General features: G+C 46.5%; 1 protein-coding gene across 1 annotated transcript in view; it reads left to right on the forward strand.

Annotated features, from left to right (window-relative positions):
- The window catches only part of ATP6V0A2 (ATPase H+ transporting V0 subunit a2), a 721,136-nt gene that overhangs the window by 62,238 nt on the left and 637,485 nt on the right, over positions 1–21,413 (forward strand). The window contains exon 3 of the mRNA XM_069619692.1: positions 14,430–14,527. Coding sequence (XP_069475793.1) covers positions 14,430–14,527 — 98 coding nt within the window. The remainder of the gene's footprint in view (positions 1–14,429; positions 14,528–21,413) is intronic.

Here is a 21,413-nt window from a genome sequence, read left to right on the forward strand (position 1 = left end):
AGTATGTTTGCCATAACACGGTACTTGTAAACAATATATCAACCCCTCCCTCCCCATTTACATTCCTCTCCTTTTACCTGGACTCCATTTTGCACAGCAGATGTGTCCTAATGTAACCCTTGCAGGCGTGTGACTTCCAACACTTGATTGCTTTTTTCTGTATCTCCTTGCACCCGTCCCCTGCGGCTGTGGTGGCTGCCCCAATTCTGGAGGAGTGCAGGGCGAAACCTATCCCTCTGAGCCCCAATTTCTCCAATAATTTGTCCAAGCCCTTCCGGAACTGGTATCTGGATAGGCATGTCTCATCCCTATGCATAAACAGTGGGCCCGCCTGCTCACCTCTAGACCCCAAATATGCATGCAGCCACCCTACTGGGAAGATGTTTGTCATTGCATGCGCCGTCATCTGGCCCCCTTGCATTCCTGATCCTTTTCTGACTCCCTCAACTATATGTGAGCCAGGGCTTTCCCTTCAAGCAAAAGGTCATCCCTTGAGAATCCTCTCAGCCGGTTGGATGTGGTTGTTCCCGCTACCTCTCCAATCCTAAAGGCGCCAAAGAATTCTGTCACAAAAACTGCCCTTAACAGGGCCACTTCCCAGTCATCTGCAGATTACCCCCAGCGCCTGTACAATTGCTGCCCGCTTTTCCTGCTCTAGTTCCCATAATTTCTCAGGAAAAGCTGACATCACTGGGTCTGCCCCTGTTAGCCACCGCTGGAACTCCTGTAGCTTACAAAGTGACAAAGCATCAGCCGCATTGTTAAGGATACCTGGTACATGTTTTGTCTGGAAGCGCATATTTCCTTTTAGACATAGCAACACCAACCTTTTCAGCAACCTCAACACCATTGGACAAGGCGTCCTCTGGCTGTTGATTGAGCAGACAACTGACATGCTGTCTGACCAAAACACCACATCCCTACCTATTAGGTCCACTCCCCATATTATTAGCACAACTATTATTGGAAACATCCCCAAAAAAGTTATGTTTCTGCGCAGTCCCTCCCTCTTTCAGCTGTCCGGCCATCGCTGTCCACACCACTTTTTTCCCCAGAATGGCAACGAAACCCACGCTTCCAGCTGCATCAGTAAACAAGCCCAGCTGACCATTGTTCTGCACTTCCTTTGGACATACCTGCACACCGTTAAAATCTTTCAAAAAACTGTTTTGCTCTTTTGATAACCCGGTGTGGTGATGCATTTTTGTCAGCCCTGACATTGCCCTGGCTATTGCCTGTGAGAATTACCTCCCCATAGGAAGTATTCTGAGTGCGAAGTTCAACTGCCCCATCAGGCTCTGGAGTTGTCCCAACGTCGTCATCTTAGCCCACAGGCAAGCGTCCACTGCCTCCTTGAAGTCCTGTACTTTGTTCTCTCGAAGATGGCATTCACCCATCTCAGTCTATTTCAGTCCCCAGAAAATACAAAGGAGGTGGTTGGTCCCTTGGTCTTACCCGCAGCCAGTGGCACCCCCATTTCCTCTGCCACTATTTGGAATGCCCTCAGCACCCTGGCGCACTCGTCCGTGCCCCCTTTCCCATAAAGAGGAAATCATTCAAATAATGGAGGACCCGATCTACCTTGCATTCCTTCTTAGTTGGCCATTCCAGAAATGTGCTAAATGTCTCAAAATAGACACATGAAATAGAGCACCCCATGTGCAAGCACTTGTCATAGTAAAACTCCCCCTCAACCTGAAAACCCAGCAGATGATAGTCCTCCGGGTGTACTGGCAACAGCCAAATGCAGCCTCATTATCCGCTTTTGGCAAAAGCACCCCTTTCCGTGTCCACCGTAACCGTGCTACTGCAGAGCTGAAAGGGAAGTACTTTACTGAGCACAAGTCGTCAATGGCGTCATTGACTGACGCCCCCATTTGGAAATGATAAGTTATGAATCAGTCGATATTTCCCTGGACAGACCTGAAGAAGATAAACCTCCAGAAGGGTCACAGAAACCCACAAGAGCTGGGAGACTCACAAGTAGAAGAGAGGAGTTACCGATGCCAGAGAGAGGTAATTGAATTATTGAGACATGGAAACCCAAGGGAGCCAGAGAGGCCCAATAAAGAAAGCAAAGAACAGACACAAGAGGAGCACAGAGGCACCCAAAACCTGAATTTAGTGGGAATTGAGCAATATGAGTGGTGTAGAGGAAATACCCCTATACCTAAAGAACTTGAGACTTTTTGTTGTTGTTGTTGTTGAGAGACTTGCATAAACTGCCAAAAACTGTGAAATAAGGAGAACTGTTAATTTGAAGAATCCTGAAACCAGGAGAGATACCAGGAAACCCTGGTAAATATTATAGTTAGATGTGTACCGAAATTCGTCTGAAAAGATATTTGGCTTCGGCCAAATACTTAATTATCACTCGAAGCCGAATAGTTTCCCCTACAAAATACATCAAGTACTGCTTTGACTGTGTGATTGGAATCATTCAGGCATGTCATGCTTATCCTTTAAAAGGATCTTTAAACAAGTGCTGCAGTGAATTTTTTGATTGACTACAAGCAGAGCAGAGGTGTGAAAGTCCAAACAAATTCCCTGCCATTCATATGCTGGACAGACAGACTTTCATCTTGGCGTTTGCGGGGGATGGGTGCGCTGAAGAAAAACTCTCAATATTTTGAATATACCTGGTCTCCCAAGTATTTCGCAGTTGAAAACCATTGAGCTGGAACAATAGTTTATGAAGTCGCAATTGGAAAATGGTATTTTCTTAAGCATTTATTGATTTGCTGATGACCTATGTGAGAAATCTGAGTTACAGGTTCCAATCCCACCAATATAATTAAGTGGATTAATAAATGTTACAGAGATCCTAGTAAGTTCCAAACCCTGAGTAAAATAATTCTGTAATAGGTTATTTACAACACGCTTAATAAGCGCGGACCTTCAGATCGAATCTGGGTTGCTCTGTGTCGCCTTACTTCCAAGATGAGTGCGTTGCCCCTGAGCTATCCTCCCGAGACTATAATGTGTTTGCAGCAAAGAACTTTATTCAGCCTGCAGGCAAAGGTTAGAAAGCTAGTAAAATGGCTCAACGGGAAGTGTGACCACAAAAGTGATGGGTGGAAGGTTTCGAATGAATCTGAACCACTGGCAATTGCTCTGGGCAACCCTCCACACCACAGTTTTTTAGCCCGTCCGCGCCATTGCAAAAGGGATCCAGCCATGTGAAAATCAGTCAACTGCTGCCACCAATGGTAGCAGTCCAGCCCGAACTGCTAGGCCAGGTCCCCTCTGCACAGAAAAGCAAGCAACCCCAGAAATGTTTCGGCCTTGTTGGACCTCAGTGAGGTGCAGCCTGGTTCCCTATGGCGCAGCGAGCAAGGGACCCACGTCTGGGCACATGGAGAGACAAACTGTGACCACAAAAGCGATGGGTGTAAGGTTTCGAATGAATCTGAACCACTGGCAATTGCTCTGGGCAACCCTCCATGGGAAGTGTGCCTGCGGCAGAGATGTGCTTGTAATATTAAAACCTAGGATGCAATTCCTGCCCCCCCAACTTTCTCATGTTGCCAAAATGAGTCCTTTGAATTGGTACAACGTCCTTTCATCGCCTGCATTTCCATCCCCTGGCATTTTAACGTGCATATTACAACGAATATGCTCATCAAACTTTTTAGTGGGGTTGGGAGGCAGATAATGGTTTAGACGGGTAGGCAATAGCCAAAAATAAGTGTTGGAGGGGTAAAATGAGCATGTTCATTGGAATGTACACGTTAAAATGACAGGGGATGAAATGGCAGGCGATGAAAGGACATGGAACCCTTTGGATTGAGTAAAAGTGACAGATGTTACTAAAGAACATGGCAATATATATTCTTTTTTTTAACCAAAATGCCCCAGTCTGTGGTAGCAGAAATATTCCTCCCAATATTAGTTAAAAAACAAGGGATGGGAGACCACCAGGGTGCGCAGGTGAAATGGCTGCCTGAACGACAGCCTCCTCGAGGACCAGCATTTAACGGCAGAGAATCAATAGGATGCCCAGCCCGCAAGCTGTTTTGAGAGTGCGTTCTGGTGTGTAAAGCTTTCTGCAGTATTCAGCCCCAGTCATGAGGGAAATCAGTGTGGGGAACACCGAGAACGAAGTGCGAGCTTGGGGGGGGGGGGGGCCCGCCAAAGAGCAAGGAAGAGACCTGGCAGCCACACCAAGTGGATGTGGGGTAAGAGCCGCATAGCATAATAGAAGTGCCGCAAGAGAAGAAGCGAGGACGAGGGAAAGTGCCCTGGTATCAGGACCACGTGGGCGCAGTGTGAAAGCTGCAGGGAGCAATTGAAAAGCAGCAGCCCGTGCAGCATACACCACTGGCCAGCCTGAACGGAGGGAGCCATGGCGCCCGACGGAGAGATGCAGCTGGATGGCCGAAGGGGACCACGGGGATTGAAGAGCCGTCCTGGAGAGTGAACAGTGGAGGAGTAACTACGGAGTCGACTGATGGCGGCTCAGCGAGGCTGCTCGCCCCATGCAGCAACGGCAGGCACCAGATAGGCGGCTCCCTTAGAAGGCAACCTGCCCTCCACCGCAGCTGGTAAGGAGAGAGGGAGGGGGGTGACGGAAAGAGGCCGAGAAAGCCTGCATTGGCGGGAAGCCACCCCCACCCCAACACTTAAGAGAACCAAGGATTTAAGGGGGGGATATTGCAGGGCCCCCAGCAAGTCTAAGGCGCCCCCACAAATTTTACAAGCCTCCAGGTACTACCACTCACACCGCAGCTAACGGATACTGAGAGGCAGAGAGGGAATTGGGCAGTGCTACGTGCCAGTGCCACGAAGCAACCAAAGGCATAGGGAGTGGTTGCAGGGTTATTGGGGGCACCTGCAGGCACACGCATGCAGCGATAGCGGATGGATCGCAGGGAAGCCCCCTCCGGAGCGCGCACCCCGGAACAGTGCCCTACGCCTCAGTGAGCCTCAAGGGGGGAAGGGGAGCCCATGGCAGGGAGAACCAATGACGACAAAGATCGTGGAAACCGCTAACACAAGGAAAAGAGTGCGCAATGGTGCATACGTGCTTGGCAGCAAGGCTGCGGCACAGGAAGGTGCCGCCCGACCCACCCCCGAGATGTACACAGCACCACGGTGCCCCCCCAATAGCTAGTATTCCCCCCTCCCGCATCTCAAGAACTTGCTAAAGCAGTCGTTGGCAGAGCACAAAGGAGACAGGAGAGACACCCCTCGCACAACCTCCAAGCTAACGGCAGCCCATTGTGGGGGTGAGAAAGCCTGGTGCATATGCAGAGCAGGATAAACCCATCTACAGCCCAGAAGTTATAGGAATTCCGCCGGGAGAATCCAGTCATGGTGGCTCTCCCACCCTAAGAGGCCTCTCTCATTCCCGGGGGAGACCAGGAGACCTCCACGAATGCAGATGTGCGACTTTTGCTAGAAGAAATCCGCTCCATGAGGAATAGCATGACGACGGCAGTTGACGCCCTTCAGGAGAGGGTACATATGATCGAGTACAAAGTGGAGGCCCTCGAAAACTACCAGCAGTCAGCAAACCTCATGGGAAGGAGGGCAGAAAGCTGCTTTCAAGACTTGGAACAAAGAAACTTAGACCTGGTGGCTAAAATTGATGACTTGGAAAACCGAGAGAGGAGGGCAAACATACAAATCCAAGGTCTCAAGAAAACCCCCCAACGAAACACCAGCGAGCTTGGAAAGAAGGATAAAAGCATTGGTCGGATCGCTCTTCCCATCCCCTGTGTCTCCTGGACTAGAATTTCAGAGAGTACATTGAGCTGGGGGGCCCCCGGGCAGCCCACGATCAGTCCTAGCTAAATGGAAATAGTGCAGCAAGCCAGAGAACGAGAATGTATAGACTTCGAGGACTCGGAGAGTCAAAATATATCAAGATCTCTCTGCCGCCACACTCGCTCAGAGGAGAGACTGTCGTCCCGTAACCTCCTGGCTGCGAGAGCACAACATAAGATACATATGGGGCTTCCTTTTCGCACTCCTGTTTGAGCACGCCAACGAAGAATACAGGGTGGTCTCGGGGGAGAAAGCATCAGGCGTGCTGGGAGGCTTCAGAGAGAAGGAAGGAATAGCCGACAACAAGGAACTGCCGTCATCACCTGAGCCAGCAAGGAAGCCAATCGGACCTTGGCCAAAAAGAGGCCGATCAAAAGGCACAAGAAAATGCAAGAGGCAAAACACCCCATGATCGGGGCGGATGCATCACAAGAAATAATCAACCGGGGGGCGGCATGGATGGATAGATGGTGTACTCCGCAGCTAGCTGGGGACAGTGACCTGATCAATTGACCAAACAATGTTTTACTACAAAAGCGACACTGAGGTCCACTCCCTCCCCACCCCCACCCCAACGATGTTCGCCGAGCTCGGCGATGTATCGAGTAGTTGAAATGCTCTCATGCTTGTTATCTGTTGACAAGATTCATGTTTCAAGGGTCCTCGGAGAGACGCCCGTAGTGTGGCCGTATTTTTTTTGTGAGGGAGACTCCAAAGTTAGGAGGAGCCCTTTTTTCTCCTTTTTCTTTTTGGCTAAGGTGAAAACAGGGCCACAGACTTGGGTGTGAGAGAAAGAATAGGAGAGCAAAACACAGAAAGGTTTGGCAGAATACACCAAATGGCATAGGGACTGGCAGAGGGAGGGACTGGCTGCCAAACGCACCTAACACTCAGATATGGCCTCAACAAACACCAAGAAGCATACATGAACTGGAGAAGAGATACCATCCCCAGCCAAACACAATGCATACATCTTACACAAATCATGACGGCTAATTCAGTACAGATGGGGTCATTAAATGTTAAGGGTCTTAATTCGCCACAGAAAAGGTCAATGCTAGTGAAAGATTTCCAACAGGCCAAACTAGACATCTTATTTGTGCAGGAAACAAAATATAAAAGCAATGAGGAATACACTCCTAGGGGTAGGCATATGGGGGAGCCATTGGGGCATCAGGGCCAGAAAGGAAAGGAAAGGTGGGGTGGGGATCCTGTACCGCGCTTCACTAGGTCTACAGATTTCTCAAACACAGAGACCCAAGCGGACGATATCTTATTGTGCATGGACCCATTAGATCAAGGGAGGTCACCTTGTGCTCGGCTTATGCCCCAAACACTCGGCAATTAGCATTCTGTAGAGATCTATTTGCATTACTGGACAGCGGGATAACGGGAGCCCTGATCTGTGGGGAGACTTCAACCTGGTCATGGACCCAGCATTGGACTGGAAATCTTATAGAAACATGGCAGTTCCCCTCCCCTGCCCCCCCCAGGATAGGGGATCCTTCCAGATATTGGTAAGGAAATACTTTTTGGTTGACTCCTGGAGAGCCCAGCTCCCGCTACAAAAGGCATACACCTTTTACTCCCCACCACATAAGACATTCTCCCAGATAACTATGTCTTTCTGCAAGGGGAACGCGAACACAAACTAAAAAGCTTGATGATTTAGTTAGTTGGGTGGTCAGACCATGATATGGTAGTGGTTGGGTTGGATCTGGACCCTAATAGGATTGTGAACAGAAGGTGGATATGCAATGATACGCTGTTTAAAGACAAACTATTTAGGGAATCCTTGGACGAAGAGGTACGAGAATTAATTTTTAAAAATGGTACAGGAGACCTTGCACGCACGACAGTATGGGAAGCAGCAAAAGCCACAATAAGGGGCCTCTTAATAGCGCAACGGGCAGCGGTAAAGAGAACTAAATTGCTCAGGGAAACCCAGTTGAAAAAAGAAATAAGTAGGAAGGAAATTGCCTTAGAGAAGGGGCAAGGGGAGACGACTGAAACTTTAGCTGATATCAGGGAGCTCAAGCGCAAGCTAAAAGAAGTCTGGCAGCGAAAAGCCCTAGCACACCTCGGGTATGTTAAAAAAAAGATGCGCCAAAAAAGGGGACAAGGGTCATACCCTACTTGCTGCAAAACTGCAAAAGCAGAGGATGGAAAGAACGGTTAACAAGATCAAATCTCAGTCGGGTGCATCCCTGGACGACCCAAGTGAAATAACCCGCTTTGCTCAATTCTACGAGCGACTATTCCTCATTCTGCTATTCCTCCCATGGGAGCATAGCTGAATTCATGGCCAATGTCACTTTTCTGCCAATGCAGTCTTCAGACCGTGAAGGGTTGAACTCCCCCATGACAACAGAGGAGGTGGACTTTGCCATCTCCAACCTAAAGGCGGGATCGGCACCGGGTCAGGAGGGCTTTACCCCGGCCTACTATAAAAGGTTAAAAAGCACCCAAACAAATTTCTTAACGCTCTTGTTCAACGACATTATGACCACTGGACAAACCCCGCCCTCCTTCACAGAGGCTAGAATTATAGTGCTACCCAAAGAGGGGAGAGACGGGCTGGAATGCAGCTCGTACAGGCCGATTTCATTATTGAATGTGGACGCAAAGGTGTACGCCAGTGTCTTGGCTAATAGGTTGAGCAGTGTCCTTTCGCTTTTGGTGCATAGTGACCAGGTGGGATATGTGAAGGGGAGGCAGGGTACGGGCAACGTTCGTAAGACTCTAGTTCTAATGGCATCAGTCGAGGCGGTTGACGTGGACCACACAATGATCTCGGTCGACGCGGAAAGGGCTTTTGACTGGGTGGACTGGTGTGTTATGCTCCGGGTCTTGGAAAAAGGCCAACTTGGGGCCGGGCTGGATTCGGGGGGCACAAACACTCTACAACAGCACAAAGGCGAGAGTCGTGGTCAAGGGTGTGGTGTCTCCTGTTTTTTCCAGTAAGGGGTGTTCCCTCTCGCCACCTCGCCACTAGTCTTCGCCCTGGTAATGGAGCCCCTGGTCCAGATCGTCTGTACCGATGACTCGGTAATGGGCCTCAAAAGGTTCGGCAAAGAATACAACCTAGCCCTGTTTGCCGACGATGTTCTGGTATACGTAACTCACCCGTTGCATTCTATCCCAGTGCTCCTGGCCATAATAGAAGAATACGGAGCGCATTCAGGGTTTTGCATAGCCGTACCACTTAAGAACGAATGCACAGCGAAGTGGGGTTTAAAAGTTGCCAGCCACAGTATTTGCTACCTAGGGATCACAATAACATAGCGACTGAAAGATCTGTACCAGGCAAACTACAAGCCGCTCTGAGCAACCATAAAGAGGGAAACAGGGAATTAGGCAAAATTACAGCTTTCATTGGCGGGGAGGTTTACAGCCATGAAAATGAACGTGCTACCAGGGCTTCCCTTTCTATTTCAGCACTTCCCATCGCTCTCCCAGACACCTTTCTAGCTGAGATCAAGAGCACTATGCTGGTGTTCTTATGGGAATGAAATCGGCCATAGATTGCATATAGCACTCTGATGCTCCCCAAGGAAAAGGGAGGCATGGCATACCCCGATTTCCAAGACTATTACAGAGCAGCTCAGCTGCCAGTGCTCATAGATCATATTCGAGAGTCCAAGAGCAAACAGAGGGTACACATGGAAAACGGCTACTTCGCTCCGGTCACCCTGGGAGAATGGCTCCGGGCCCCTCTGAATTCCCTCCCATGCAAAGTGCAAGAGCACCCAGTCCTAGGGGTATTATGGACGATATGGAAAAAAGAGCGTGAACATGAGCAGAGTTACAACCTGGCCCTCACCCCTGAGTTGTATCTGGGGCCCCCTCGATTAGAGACATAATCGTAGATCTGAATCGCTTCCAGCCCCATTATGAACAGGGGTTAGTCATAGCGGGCCAGATGTGGAGGGAGGGAGTCTTCCTGTCTAGGGAGGAATTGGAAGACGCACAGCAGAGCTTGAAAATTAGCCCTCTTCCATATTTACAACTGAAGGGAGTCCTCAATGACCCACGGTGGAAGGTGCAGCTGCAACACCCCCTCACCCCTTTCAAGAACATCTTAAACACACAAGCAGGGACCAAAGGGCTAATTGTTTAAATGTATTGGGCGCTTATAGAAAGAGGTCACTTGCCAACACTCTGCACTCAGTCAAAATGGGAAAAGGAGTTGGGGCGGGAAGACAAACAGGAGGGATGGGCTGCAATATTCAACACGGTCTGGAGGTCATCAGTAGTGGTCCAGTATAAAATGTACAATTGCATGTTACTCACGCAGTGGCACCGTATGCAGGTATCAGCCTCTACTGTTGGCCCGGGTGCACACAGATCAGCACATACTGCCATCAGTGGTCGGATTGCCCCAGCATACAAACCTACTGGTAGGAGATCTTGGATTGGATCCACGAGATAGAGGATATAGATGGAGAACGTACCCCTCTCTTGGTGGTGTTTGGTGTTGAACTAGTGGAGGGACAATATCTGGTACTACCCCACTTACCCAGAAATCTGCTTCTATCAGCGCATGTGTGTGTGACAATAAGGTGGAAGGGAAGCGCCCTACTGGCAAAGATAAACTGGCTGTGTAAAGCTAAAAAAATCTACGAGATGGAAAGCCTCATGCCAGCACTTTTGAAGTCCCAGGCACACATTGACACACAGTGGCTCACTTTCCTCAAGTATTGGGAATCAAACAACACTGCCCCATGAAACCTCGGTCCAATAGAACACTACACACCAACAGAGAAAACCCCTGCATTCGGAAACCTCGGTCCAATAGAACACTACACACCAACAGAGAGAACCCCTGCATTCGGGGGATACCCCAAGTTACAGCCAAACACCAAATACCCTAATAAGCGGCCTAACATGACTCGTTTATGGTGAAGTAACAGGAGCAACATGATTGGCTAGAAACCAAACAGGTATCGCTTCAATGCAGGTGTGAGATCAAAAGCTTTCCACAGACTTTCTCCAAACTAAACAACCTAAAGCAAGGTTGGCGGGGTAGAGGGTGGGGGTGGGTTGAATTTGGAAGTTTGAAGTTAAAATTTAAAACTCTTGATCGTGTATTTGCCTCATGTTGCAAAGGATACTGTAATGTACTTGCTGTGCAATTGTTGATCATAATAATACAAATCTATATATAAAAAAGGATATTGGTGTAATAAATACACAAAGATACAAGTTTACAGTTTAGAAACATTGGACGAAATGGATGTACAAGGGGACCAAATAAGTAAAATAAGCATGAACATGCCAATTAAAGATTTGAAAATCAGTATTGCTCCTTCTCTATAGGGTCAAGCCGAGAACCATGGCGACTCGGCATTCCCTATATATTTATGTCTGCTGTCTTTTATCATGCCACAAAACACCACAAACATACCCCCCACACCAAAAAGAAAGGAAAACACAATCTATTAATGAGAAGACATTTTTAAATGCCTCATCCCCACTCAGTGCCACAAGTAGAAAGCATGGCTTTTTTAGCATCCCAAAGGATTGTATTCAGTAGCACTTCAGTTGTCAGCAGGATACGAACTGGTGTAATTGCTTCTTTTGTGTTTCTGTGCCTTGCTGATACCAGAAGGCTAAAGAAAAGAAGCATTTAAAAGCACAAGTAGACACAACCCAGTTTCTCCCCACAGTGATTAGTTACTTGTACCCTACCCAACAAGCAACACCTATGAATGCAGAAAAATACCCCTGCTGTTATTGAATAGTTTATTTTTCAATAATGTATTCTTTTCATGGTTCACCAAACATCTTCCATAGACAGCAAAGAAATGCAATAAAGAATGGATATACTTAAGCATTATGTTTTTAATTTACAAAGTGTTTTTCTTTTTGACCTCATTTTAATTATTGAAAAGGCAACTATTTGTTCAGCTCTGGCCGAGTACTTGTTCAACTATTCGGTATTCGGACGAATCCTTAAATCTACTATTCGGTACACCCCGAATTATAGTACCCAACACTGAGTGCAGGGCACTCCACCAAACTTTCTTTTATTTTTGTCTAAGTGCTAGGGCCAATTTAGTGGCTAGGTTTGGACGGAGAACTATTTTCTTTTGATTATTGATGAGCACCTTAGTTTAGTTTAATAGAAAGGGAACTCCCCTTTAGCAATTTAATGGGGAATTTTCTTTCTAAGTTGAATAAAGACACTTGAACAGTATGTCCTCTGGTCTGAGTCCTTAAATCTATTAATTTAAAGCACACTTCAAACCGGGAACCAGTCTCAGTGCGGGATCGCGATTTGAACCTGTCTCACTCAGTGTTGTCTTGTTTCCAAGACAAACGCATTGCCCTTGAGCTATCCTCCTTGCCTCCTTCTTCTGGCTTGACACACATTGTTGGGTCTGAGTGGCACTGTGATCAACAGGGGGCTCTGTGACATATAGGGCACTATGAAGGTCAGGGGGTACTACTGTGGAGAAGAGGATGGGTGCACTGCAGGACAGGAAGCATTGTGAGACTGCAAATAGCCCAAGGATTAAGATGTCTGGGAGTTGTCCAGATTTGGAGAGCACGGACTATATGCTGTGGAGACAAAAACCTACTTTTGGACACCAAAGTAATTGTAACAGGGCTACCTCAATAGGGCAAGGGAGCTGTGAACAGCATAGTAGTTCTAAATAGATTACTGATGAGGGACAAATGGCGCAGTGAGGGACAGAAACTATGAATTGCGCAGGCACTCTGAGATGCCCAAGGATGCCACTGGTAACAAGTTCAAGTAATGGTGCATGTTCAACTTGGGGAGATGCACATATTCTTTATGAAATGCATAGGACTTCCTATTTGAGATGCACAAGAATCACTCAAAAATGTACAATATCTCTCTCTGAGATGTACATGTCCCGATTCTGTGATATACACGAGCTTCCACCTTGTGATGCACATGATCAAACCAGTTACTTGGCCTCTGTGAGAAGCGCACCCTCTGCTTTGTGAGCTGCACAAGGTTCTCTCATTGAAATGCTGAATTCCCCTTCTTGAGATGCTATGATGAGGTGCCTGGCCTTTAACCTCATTACTCTGTATCCATCAGGTCAAGCATGTGCTAGAAGGCTGTCACACCACTCATTCCAGAAAATTGTTTGTAAGAAATCTAGGAATTTAGCAGGGCAGGCAGGTTAAAGAGCAAAAAGAACAATGACGAGGCAGCAGCTGTGATATCGCTACGAAGAAGCTACAAGAGTATCAATACACCAGTACCACTGGGGACTGTAGAAAACAAATCCCAGAGAGAGTAGTGAAGCCAGTAAGCAACCAGACACAGCCCAAGAGTGGTGAAAAGTGTGCTAGGCGATAGTTACCTATGAACAGGTCAAGTGGGAAAGCTACAACAAGAAGCGGGGACTACATGCTCCAGAGTAGGAGTGAGCAGGGCCAAACAGCAGGAAGACTGGAAGATGCCTAGAGAAAGGGAAGAACTGAGGGCCAAAGAAGCAATTGCTCCGAGACCCAGACAAGGCGCACAGCCATTGCAGAAAGGACTTCATGCCCATCGCCATGGTCCCCATCGATCAGAAAGGTTCCATTAAATAGTTTGGAAAGGCAATATTTTACTCCCTATTCTATGAAGTATGTGTATGATTTTAGGGAGTAAAAGTGTTTCGTACACCTTATCTGTCGAGCTGAGAATCGGGGTTGCTAGCAGGAAGGTATGTGTATCCTGTACTGGAAATAGTGCAACATGTTTCTCCTGTTAAAAAAATGTATAAAAGAGCTGCTTCTTTTAACCCCTCTCTCAACGGACTTCCACAGCCCTCGAGGAGCCACCCTCCTCCAAAGTGTACTTACTCCAGGGTTCAAAACTAAGATTGAACAAGTGCTAAAACCCGGCCAGGAGTACCTGCCATCACCCGGTAGGCAGGAGCTGCCTCTGGAGAACAAGGAGCTCATACATAGCACACAGCAAATCTAACTTCCACATGAGATGAAAACCTTAACTTTTTGTCTATGATGTATGGCTCATTACGCTTTGTTGTACACATTCCCAAATACAAAAAGTTACTATATAACATATGTATGCTTGTATGGCACCAGTTGGCTTCGGGAGCTAAAGGTAGCTCCCTGTGCTGTTGGTGTCATGCTAACCAGGCTTTGCTGGAGTAGAAGAGTAGTAAGTCAAAGCAATTTCAAACATTGAACTCTGATTCCTGCATCCTGTCTACTGCGTCCTTCAGCCATCCAACAATGCTGTTAAGGGAAGAGGGCATGCTTTCCCCCGCCCCTTTATGGACTGGTACCAGATCCTTGTCTTTTTCAAATGCTCTAATGTGTATAAATAATGAATCGAGGATATCTAGACAAAGTGTGACCATTTGCTTGTTTCTTTACATGCTTGATCACATGCCTATTGTTTACTATTCTGGTAAAGATGTGTCTACATATATATACATGTCTATAAGCATGTTTTTGTATCTCCTCATCTACCTTCTAATTTAGCTCATTGACAGCAGTGAATGAAGATGTGCTATGGCAAAATATTATTTGATCAAATGGAATTGAAGGTTTAACAGTTCCCATTTTTTGATAGACTAACGTGTGAACTTGCTCATGTTTAATGAGATCAATATGTAGCATTTAGAGTAATACGTCCTGTCATTCTTTTTCTTTTCTGAATCCAGATTATTTATTGCAAGAAATCCGGAAATCTGGCATTCATTTGCCTGAGGGCCACATTATTCCTTCTGCGCCTCTCCCAAAGCACATGTTAGACATACAGGTAAACCATGTAGGCTTTTTAAATCTGCACAACTGTTATTGCTGTAATGTTTATTTCCATTGGTTTGTTTATTGGCCTCCACACACATCTATCTGCAGATATGGTTGTTTATGGCTATATGGAGTGCTTGCTCGAGATCACACCGGGAATCTGTTCTAAAGTGCCATGGGTGCTTCGAACGAAAGATGAGCATAATAAATACAGACTGAATATTCAGAGTGCATAAGAAGTTCAGTAACATCCAAAGCAACAGCTAGGCATAGCATACAGACGTATATGCAATGAAGAGCATTTGTATGGCAAGGCTATAGTAACTACCCATTGTGAAAGGAAACCTCCCTACGTGTCTGTGTAATGTGTAGAAAGGGAAAACAAGATGGTCCTGTTGAGGGGATAAAACTATCACTCTCCACCGTCTATCACAGAAATTGGCAGATGTATTCACTGTAAGCTTGCACTGAATCAGGTCTTTTCTTGTCGAACACATTAGACCTGAAATTGTTCATGTAAGATATTTGGATAATGTGGTTGGTCCTTTCTACAGTAGCAATAAACTCTTTGTAAGGAACAGACTAGAAGAAACTGGTTATATTAAAAAAAGTGGTTTCAAGCAAGAGTAATTTCCTGAAGGAGGTGGTGTTCACCGCAAGGTCGTTTACAGTTGAGTACAGTGAAAATATGCAATCCCGTTGTTCGAAAGGAGAGTCCCTTTTTGGCAATGAATAGTTCATTTTGGGTTCCCCAAGGTCCCAGTGCCACTTCTACGTGTAAGTTCTGCATAACTGATCAGGCAATTGCAGTTTCAGGTGAATGCAGATCCCATTCAGATCCATCTTGGGCTCGACAAAGGCTCCAGAACCCAGGTCCTGGTTATGTGAAATATCAATAAGACTGTCATGTTTCTGCATCTGGGTGGTGCTGTCTACCGACATGCAGGGTGTTTTCTATTATCTTCAGAGAAGGCCCTAAATCATTATTTAACATTTCATTTCACAAATCTGTATATCCGAAAACATGGACTTCAATTCCCACAATGCACCTTGGGCCAGTTCTCCTTCCCTGGTTATTTGTATGCATCAGTCTTGGAACCACAATCCCCAGAAGCCATAGAGATTAGTGCTGCTTTCACTTTCTCAGGACTAGAGAGGGAGGAGGCAGAGTAACTTCACGTGTGCTGCTAATTAACCTGCGTCAGGGCAGGTCAGCATTTAAGCAGCTTCCTGCAGGAGCACAGGGCTCTTGCATTGAGTTTGCTCCCAGCCCTTTGTGCCTTTTATCCTCAGAATTTAGCGGTTTCCTGTTACTGCCAGAACCTGCTCCTGTTACAGTTCTAATGCCCTATGCTCCCTGCCTTGCATCTCTACTACTCTGCCTACTCTCTCCTGCCTTCTGCCCTTCTCTGTGCTTCCTACACTGCAGCCCTGCACCTCTGCATGTAGTCTTCTGTTCCCTGTCTGCGGCCCCTTGCTCTCTACTAGCTAGTATCTTGTTCCCTGCCTGCAGATCCTAGTTCTATGCCCATAGTCTGGGTTCTAAGTGATCCGACCGCGGCTGAATTTGCAGCGGCCGGAACGTTCGCATGAGAAAGGTGCGATCTACCAAAAGTTTGCACCTTTTTCATGCAAACACACATGCATACTCACACCCACACACACCCCACCCACACCATCAACGCACCCATCAACGCACCCCCAACATAAACAAACCCCACTTAGCTTCTTCTTCACGCTGGGTCCTTGCAGCGCCAGTTCCCTTTCACTTCTGTGATCGGGAACCGGTACTGCAGGGTCCTTTTCTTTTCTTTATTTTTTTTAATGGAAGGCTCTGGGGGTGTCCCCCGCGACCCCCGCTCACTATTATGAAGTATAGTGAGCGGGGCGATGCAGGGGACACACCTGCAGCCCCCGTCTATTTTATTTTTTTACAATGCCTCCACCAAAGGATCGAACTTTTGGTGTTCGAACCTTTGGTGGTAGCATTTTTAGACCTAATGGTTCATGCGAACCATTAGATTCGGTCAATACGACCAATACCCATAGTCTGTGTTACCTGGCTTTAGCTTCCAGGTTTCCTGCCCTGAGTATCCCTTGGTATCTGTTAGCAATCCTGCCTGTCAGGGTTCCATTGGATTCCTCTTTGTTTGATCATAGATCGGTCCCACGCTTGAAGAAACATTCCCGAATTCCCAGTAGATAAAACAGTTGGAACCCTGGTCCATCATTGTTTGCGCGTCCCTTCAGAGAACGCTATGTGTTGCCTTGGAGACGCTGGCGCCCGTTGCATTCACGTAGGCGTTCATGCCTACAGCGCCGCGTTGTGCGTGCAGTCAGCTGATCTTTATTTAAGCTCCACACCCGCGCACGGCAGCGCTTCTGAATTTGTTATTTTCAAAGCTACATATCTTGTTATCCTGTCTTCAAGCTTTTCGAAACCCTGGTCTGCTTTGTGACCTTCCTTGCCTCGTTTTTGTCATTTCTTTCTTTACCTGTTGCTGACTCGGAACATCCACGGACTGCATTCGCTTCTTTCCTGTACATCTTACCTGCACGGATTGCATTCGTCTCATCCCTCACGTCTTACCTGCTTATTGCCAACCTCGGAATGTCCACGGACTGCATTCGCCTAATCCTTGCACGTCTTACCTGCTTGATGCCAAACCGGAACACACACGGACTGCATTCGTCTAATGCCACATGTTTTACCTGCTTATTGACAAGCCTGAACGTCCACGGACCGCATCGGAACATCCACGGACTACATACCTCTCATTCCTCACGTCTTACCTGTTGGTTGCCAAAACAGAACGGCTATTGGACTGCTTCAACTCCAACCATCGTCACTTCCTCCCGCTCGTATCTTACAGCTCAGAGACTCTAAGGATCTCCAAGGACATTAGCGCATCGTCGCAAGGATCAGAGGACTTTAGCGCAACCGTGCAAGGTTCAAATACTCTTTAGGCGTGCTTGTGCCGGCGGGAATAGGAAACAAGACATTGTGTTCCCAGGACTACTACTCCATTACTACAATCTCATCTTCAGAATCCATTCAGAACACTTATTGGTAAGCGCACTACTATCTGGTTCTTCCTTTGTCTTACTATCCTGTACACATGGTAATAGTCACCTCTCTTGTTTCAGGATGCTCACCAATTTAGCTTGGAACTTGTCAGTCCCAGTCTACCTTTCTTGCTTGTGAGTATCTGCTCATCACCTTGCTTAGATATTTTGTTGTCTTGAGTCATATGTTAATACTTGATTAATTTCTCTTGCAACCAGCTGTCTGGGTACCAGGGTGTACCAATATTTTCGGGCAATACTCACCTCAATCTGTCCTTTTGTACTCTTGAGAGGTAGATTGTCAGAAAGACTCAATTGCATCACGACGTGTCAAGCCACCACTACTGGATTTAGCCCGTGGGCCCTAACATTGCCTTTGTTATTACAGTCCAGATTTTAAGTTCCTTGAATTCCATGTTACCAGTCTGCTGTTCGGTCCTTGTTTTCCTAGTCCAGAGTTTCAGTCCTGAGTTTTCTTGTTCCTGGTACATAGTTTAGTCCGCTGTTCCTTGATTCCCGGTTCATAGTTTCTAGTCTGCAGTTCCAGTCTCCTGTACCATTGCACTTAGATCCTTTTCTACTTGATTTTCCTCTTTCATTCCTGATCTCTATCCTGAACCTTGCTTACTTTAACTGCTTACTCTATAGTGAATTTAATGTAATGGTGTGTTGCGGTCTGTTCCCTCAGAGGGTATCCGCTGTAGGTTCCGGCTGGACCCATACCAGCTTGTCTCGTGTAAGTACACTCCTTGTTTGTGCTTTAGGGTCCAGACATAGAAGCCACTCCTGCTGCCCCCTTCCATGGGCTTGCAGGGTGTGGTGCCTGTTAAAGTAACTTACACAGAGGCATTGAGCTTCCCTTACAGCTTTGGGTAGCCTCTCGTCCAACCTTTGTATGCACCCCTAGTGGGATTCCTCATTGTTTGTCTAGTGCATGGTTCCCATACCTTCTTGTTCCCCGTTGAGGTCTGCCTTTTCTTCCTGTTCCGTTGTTCATATTTACTGTGTCTGTTCTTCCTTCTAGTTTATCTGCCTGCTGTATGTGTTTGCCAGCCCCCTTACATCAACATAGCCATCCCAAACCTACCAGGGTGTCCTGTGCAATTCCTGACAAAGGCCATCATTCCTTTTAACTGTGCTTTCATCTTATATGCAACCACCTCCCTCACAAATACCCACAGGTCCAAAGAGAGGAAACTGCCCGTGCTGCTCAGAACGGTCCAACTGCAGTCCAGTCACAATACCTGAACTTGCCAAAACCTTGGCTCTTTCCCATTTAGGGTATTGCAACATAAACGCACCTGGAAAGGAATTGCCAGATCTCAGGAAATCTGATCACATTTCCATGGCATTGTAAGCTTTCGATTTGCCCCATGGTTTTTTGCTGTTCGCTTACCTAGGAACCTGTTTATCTCCAGGGCTTTGCTCCTTCCACTCCTTAAAAGCCTCAGGGAGTATCATTGCTGTACAAGGTCTTCGGCCTGTGGCTTGGTATGACGTTTTGCAAGATATTTCAGCTTAACTACTTGTTAAATGTCCATACATGCTAGTCCTGACATTGGTGATTTGTTTTCTTTTTTTAACCAGTATCCTCTTTTATTGCCATAAGCTGATGCATTGAACACACAAAAAAGTGTCCCTGAAATGTGTACTGTGAGAGAGTGAAATAGAGTTAATATGTAGAAGCTAAAAGTAGTTCCTGCATATGGATCATCACCCCGTAAGCCGGAGATGCATGTGGTGATAAATAGTGTATGCAGCTTGCAGCCATTCCAGCTTCGGTACGAGAATCGAGGAATGCCGCTTTTTCCATTAGGTAGAATAACAAGGTTATTGACACATTGTTTTTAAATACATTCCACAGGCCTTATGTGTAATAATGTGATATTCACGGTTAAACATTCTAATCCAGTTCTTAAAATTATGCATATTAAAAGCAAGCAAACAAATGGATATCCGCTTAGTAGCCTATGAACACCTGACTTTGATGTTTTGTAAATTCCCCAAAACACTGTGAATTTTTAATCGTATTGCACAACTAAAGAAATGAGTTAGAAATGTAATTAAGTTGCATATGTATGGAAATCCTGCATAACTAATGCAGATGTTAGTGTCAGACGGGTATACTTTTACTGCACCAGTTTTTGCCGCGCTTGTCTCTGGGAGGAATATAGCATTACACACTATAGAATGACACACATTGTTTTTGTATTGGAGTTAAACGCAGGTACAGGTAGAAAGCTCACCAAGCTCTTCTAAACTGCAAACAGAATACAAGTAACTCCGAACTCCTACTATTTCGATTCCTACTGTAGCCAGTGATGTCCTGATCTTAACTGCAGCATCAGCGGAACTTTTGCGTCTTGACGTATTTACATTTTCAATTTTCTTTATTCCACACATTGGGCCGCGTTACGAGTTGGGCAGTACTGCCCATACTAATACTGCCAAACTCTGTTGCCATTACCACCACTTGGTCTGGTGGATTTTGTAAGGAAGGCATGGTATCAACAGTAAGACAGACACAAGAGACCACAGTTCAAGGGTGTTTGTTGAACTTGCACAAGGGTGTGATAAATGCCCATCTAAACCTAAATGTACAGATGGGAGCAAGATACAACCATCAGATAATAATAATGCAGTCCTAGTGGAGTCTTGTCAAAATAAAAGGGCCAATACTAAAAAACCTATTGCAATCCTTACCACTAATTTACAAATAATGTGGGCGTATGTTAATGAAAAAGTGTTCACAAAATAATATGTCAGAATGCTTGGGCCGTAGCCTTTCTTTACTACGTTTTCAGCACGGGGTAAGGCGGGTAACTCGAGCAAAGCACACACACTGGCTTCTGCAGCACAAGGATACAGTTCCATTTTCGAAGTTCGGGACCTTCTGTGTCCAAGCCCCTTTACTACTTGCAAGTCTATTAACGCAGAGGGCCTGCTCTACTAAAAACAACACGCAAACATTCTTTTCCTTTCAGCACTATTCAACTTGGGTGTTTACCCCGGCTAACCCTCAGCTGGGCTCAGATCCTTTTCAAAACAAGGTTCAGAGAATTATTTTGTTGGGTGACTCACGGTTCAACCTGGATCCCGCTCTGCTAGGCTCGGATCCTTTTCTTTCGTTCATTTAGTCACCCTGAGCTGGGCTCGGGCCAATTGTGATGTACATTAAACTATCGAAGACTTTCGAATGTGCACAGGGTTTAGTTTGACCCGTTGCATGACCACTTCGATCTCAATATTTATTTCTCTCACACTCAGCAACAGTTGAATACCTAACAGAGACTTTCGAATGAACACCCACATGGCGTGGGACCACTCTCTGTAGGGTATCTTTTCTTGGCCTCCCAAAGTTCAATTATAAAGATCAGCTATTTCCTTTGGCTTCCAATTGTAGTCACGTCGCTCATCCCAAATGCCTCACACACTGTTCTCGTTATACAATGTTGCCGCTTGCAAACTTGGTTCAAAACACAAGCTGGTTTGGTATTGGTCTCTCCGACTCACCGGCTGTGCTGTCTTTTCTGATGCCGCTTTGTTGTAGGAGCCAAGGACATTACCACAGTGACAATCGCTCCTCCCCGCCTTGTTTATCGACACAGGAGAGCCCTGGGTACCTCAGACACACTGTGCAGGTTTGATCAGTCTTAGTTCCTGGTCTTCGGTTTCTTACTTTCCAAGGCTCACGAAAGTAACGGTCTTTACAGGTTACGGGTACTTCCCTCCTTGCAACCCTCTCTGGTTTCGCCGTCTTTCTCTGTGTATTAAACTTCCATCTCAGAACTGCTGTTTCCTCGTGTGTTTTGCCTCGCTCAGAGTGTGCT

Source organism: Ambystoma mexicanum, chromosome 10, assembly GCF_040938575.1.
Source record: "Ambystoma mexicanum isolate Mex_15411 chromosome 10, UKY_AmexF1_1, whole genome shotgun sequence".
NCBI lineage: Eukaryota > Metazoa > Chordata > Amphibia > Caudata > Ambystomatidae > Ambystoma > Ambystoma mexicanum.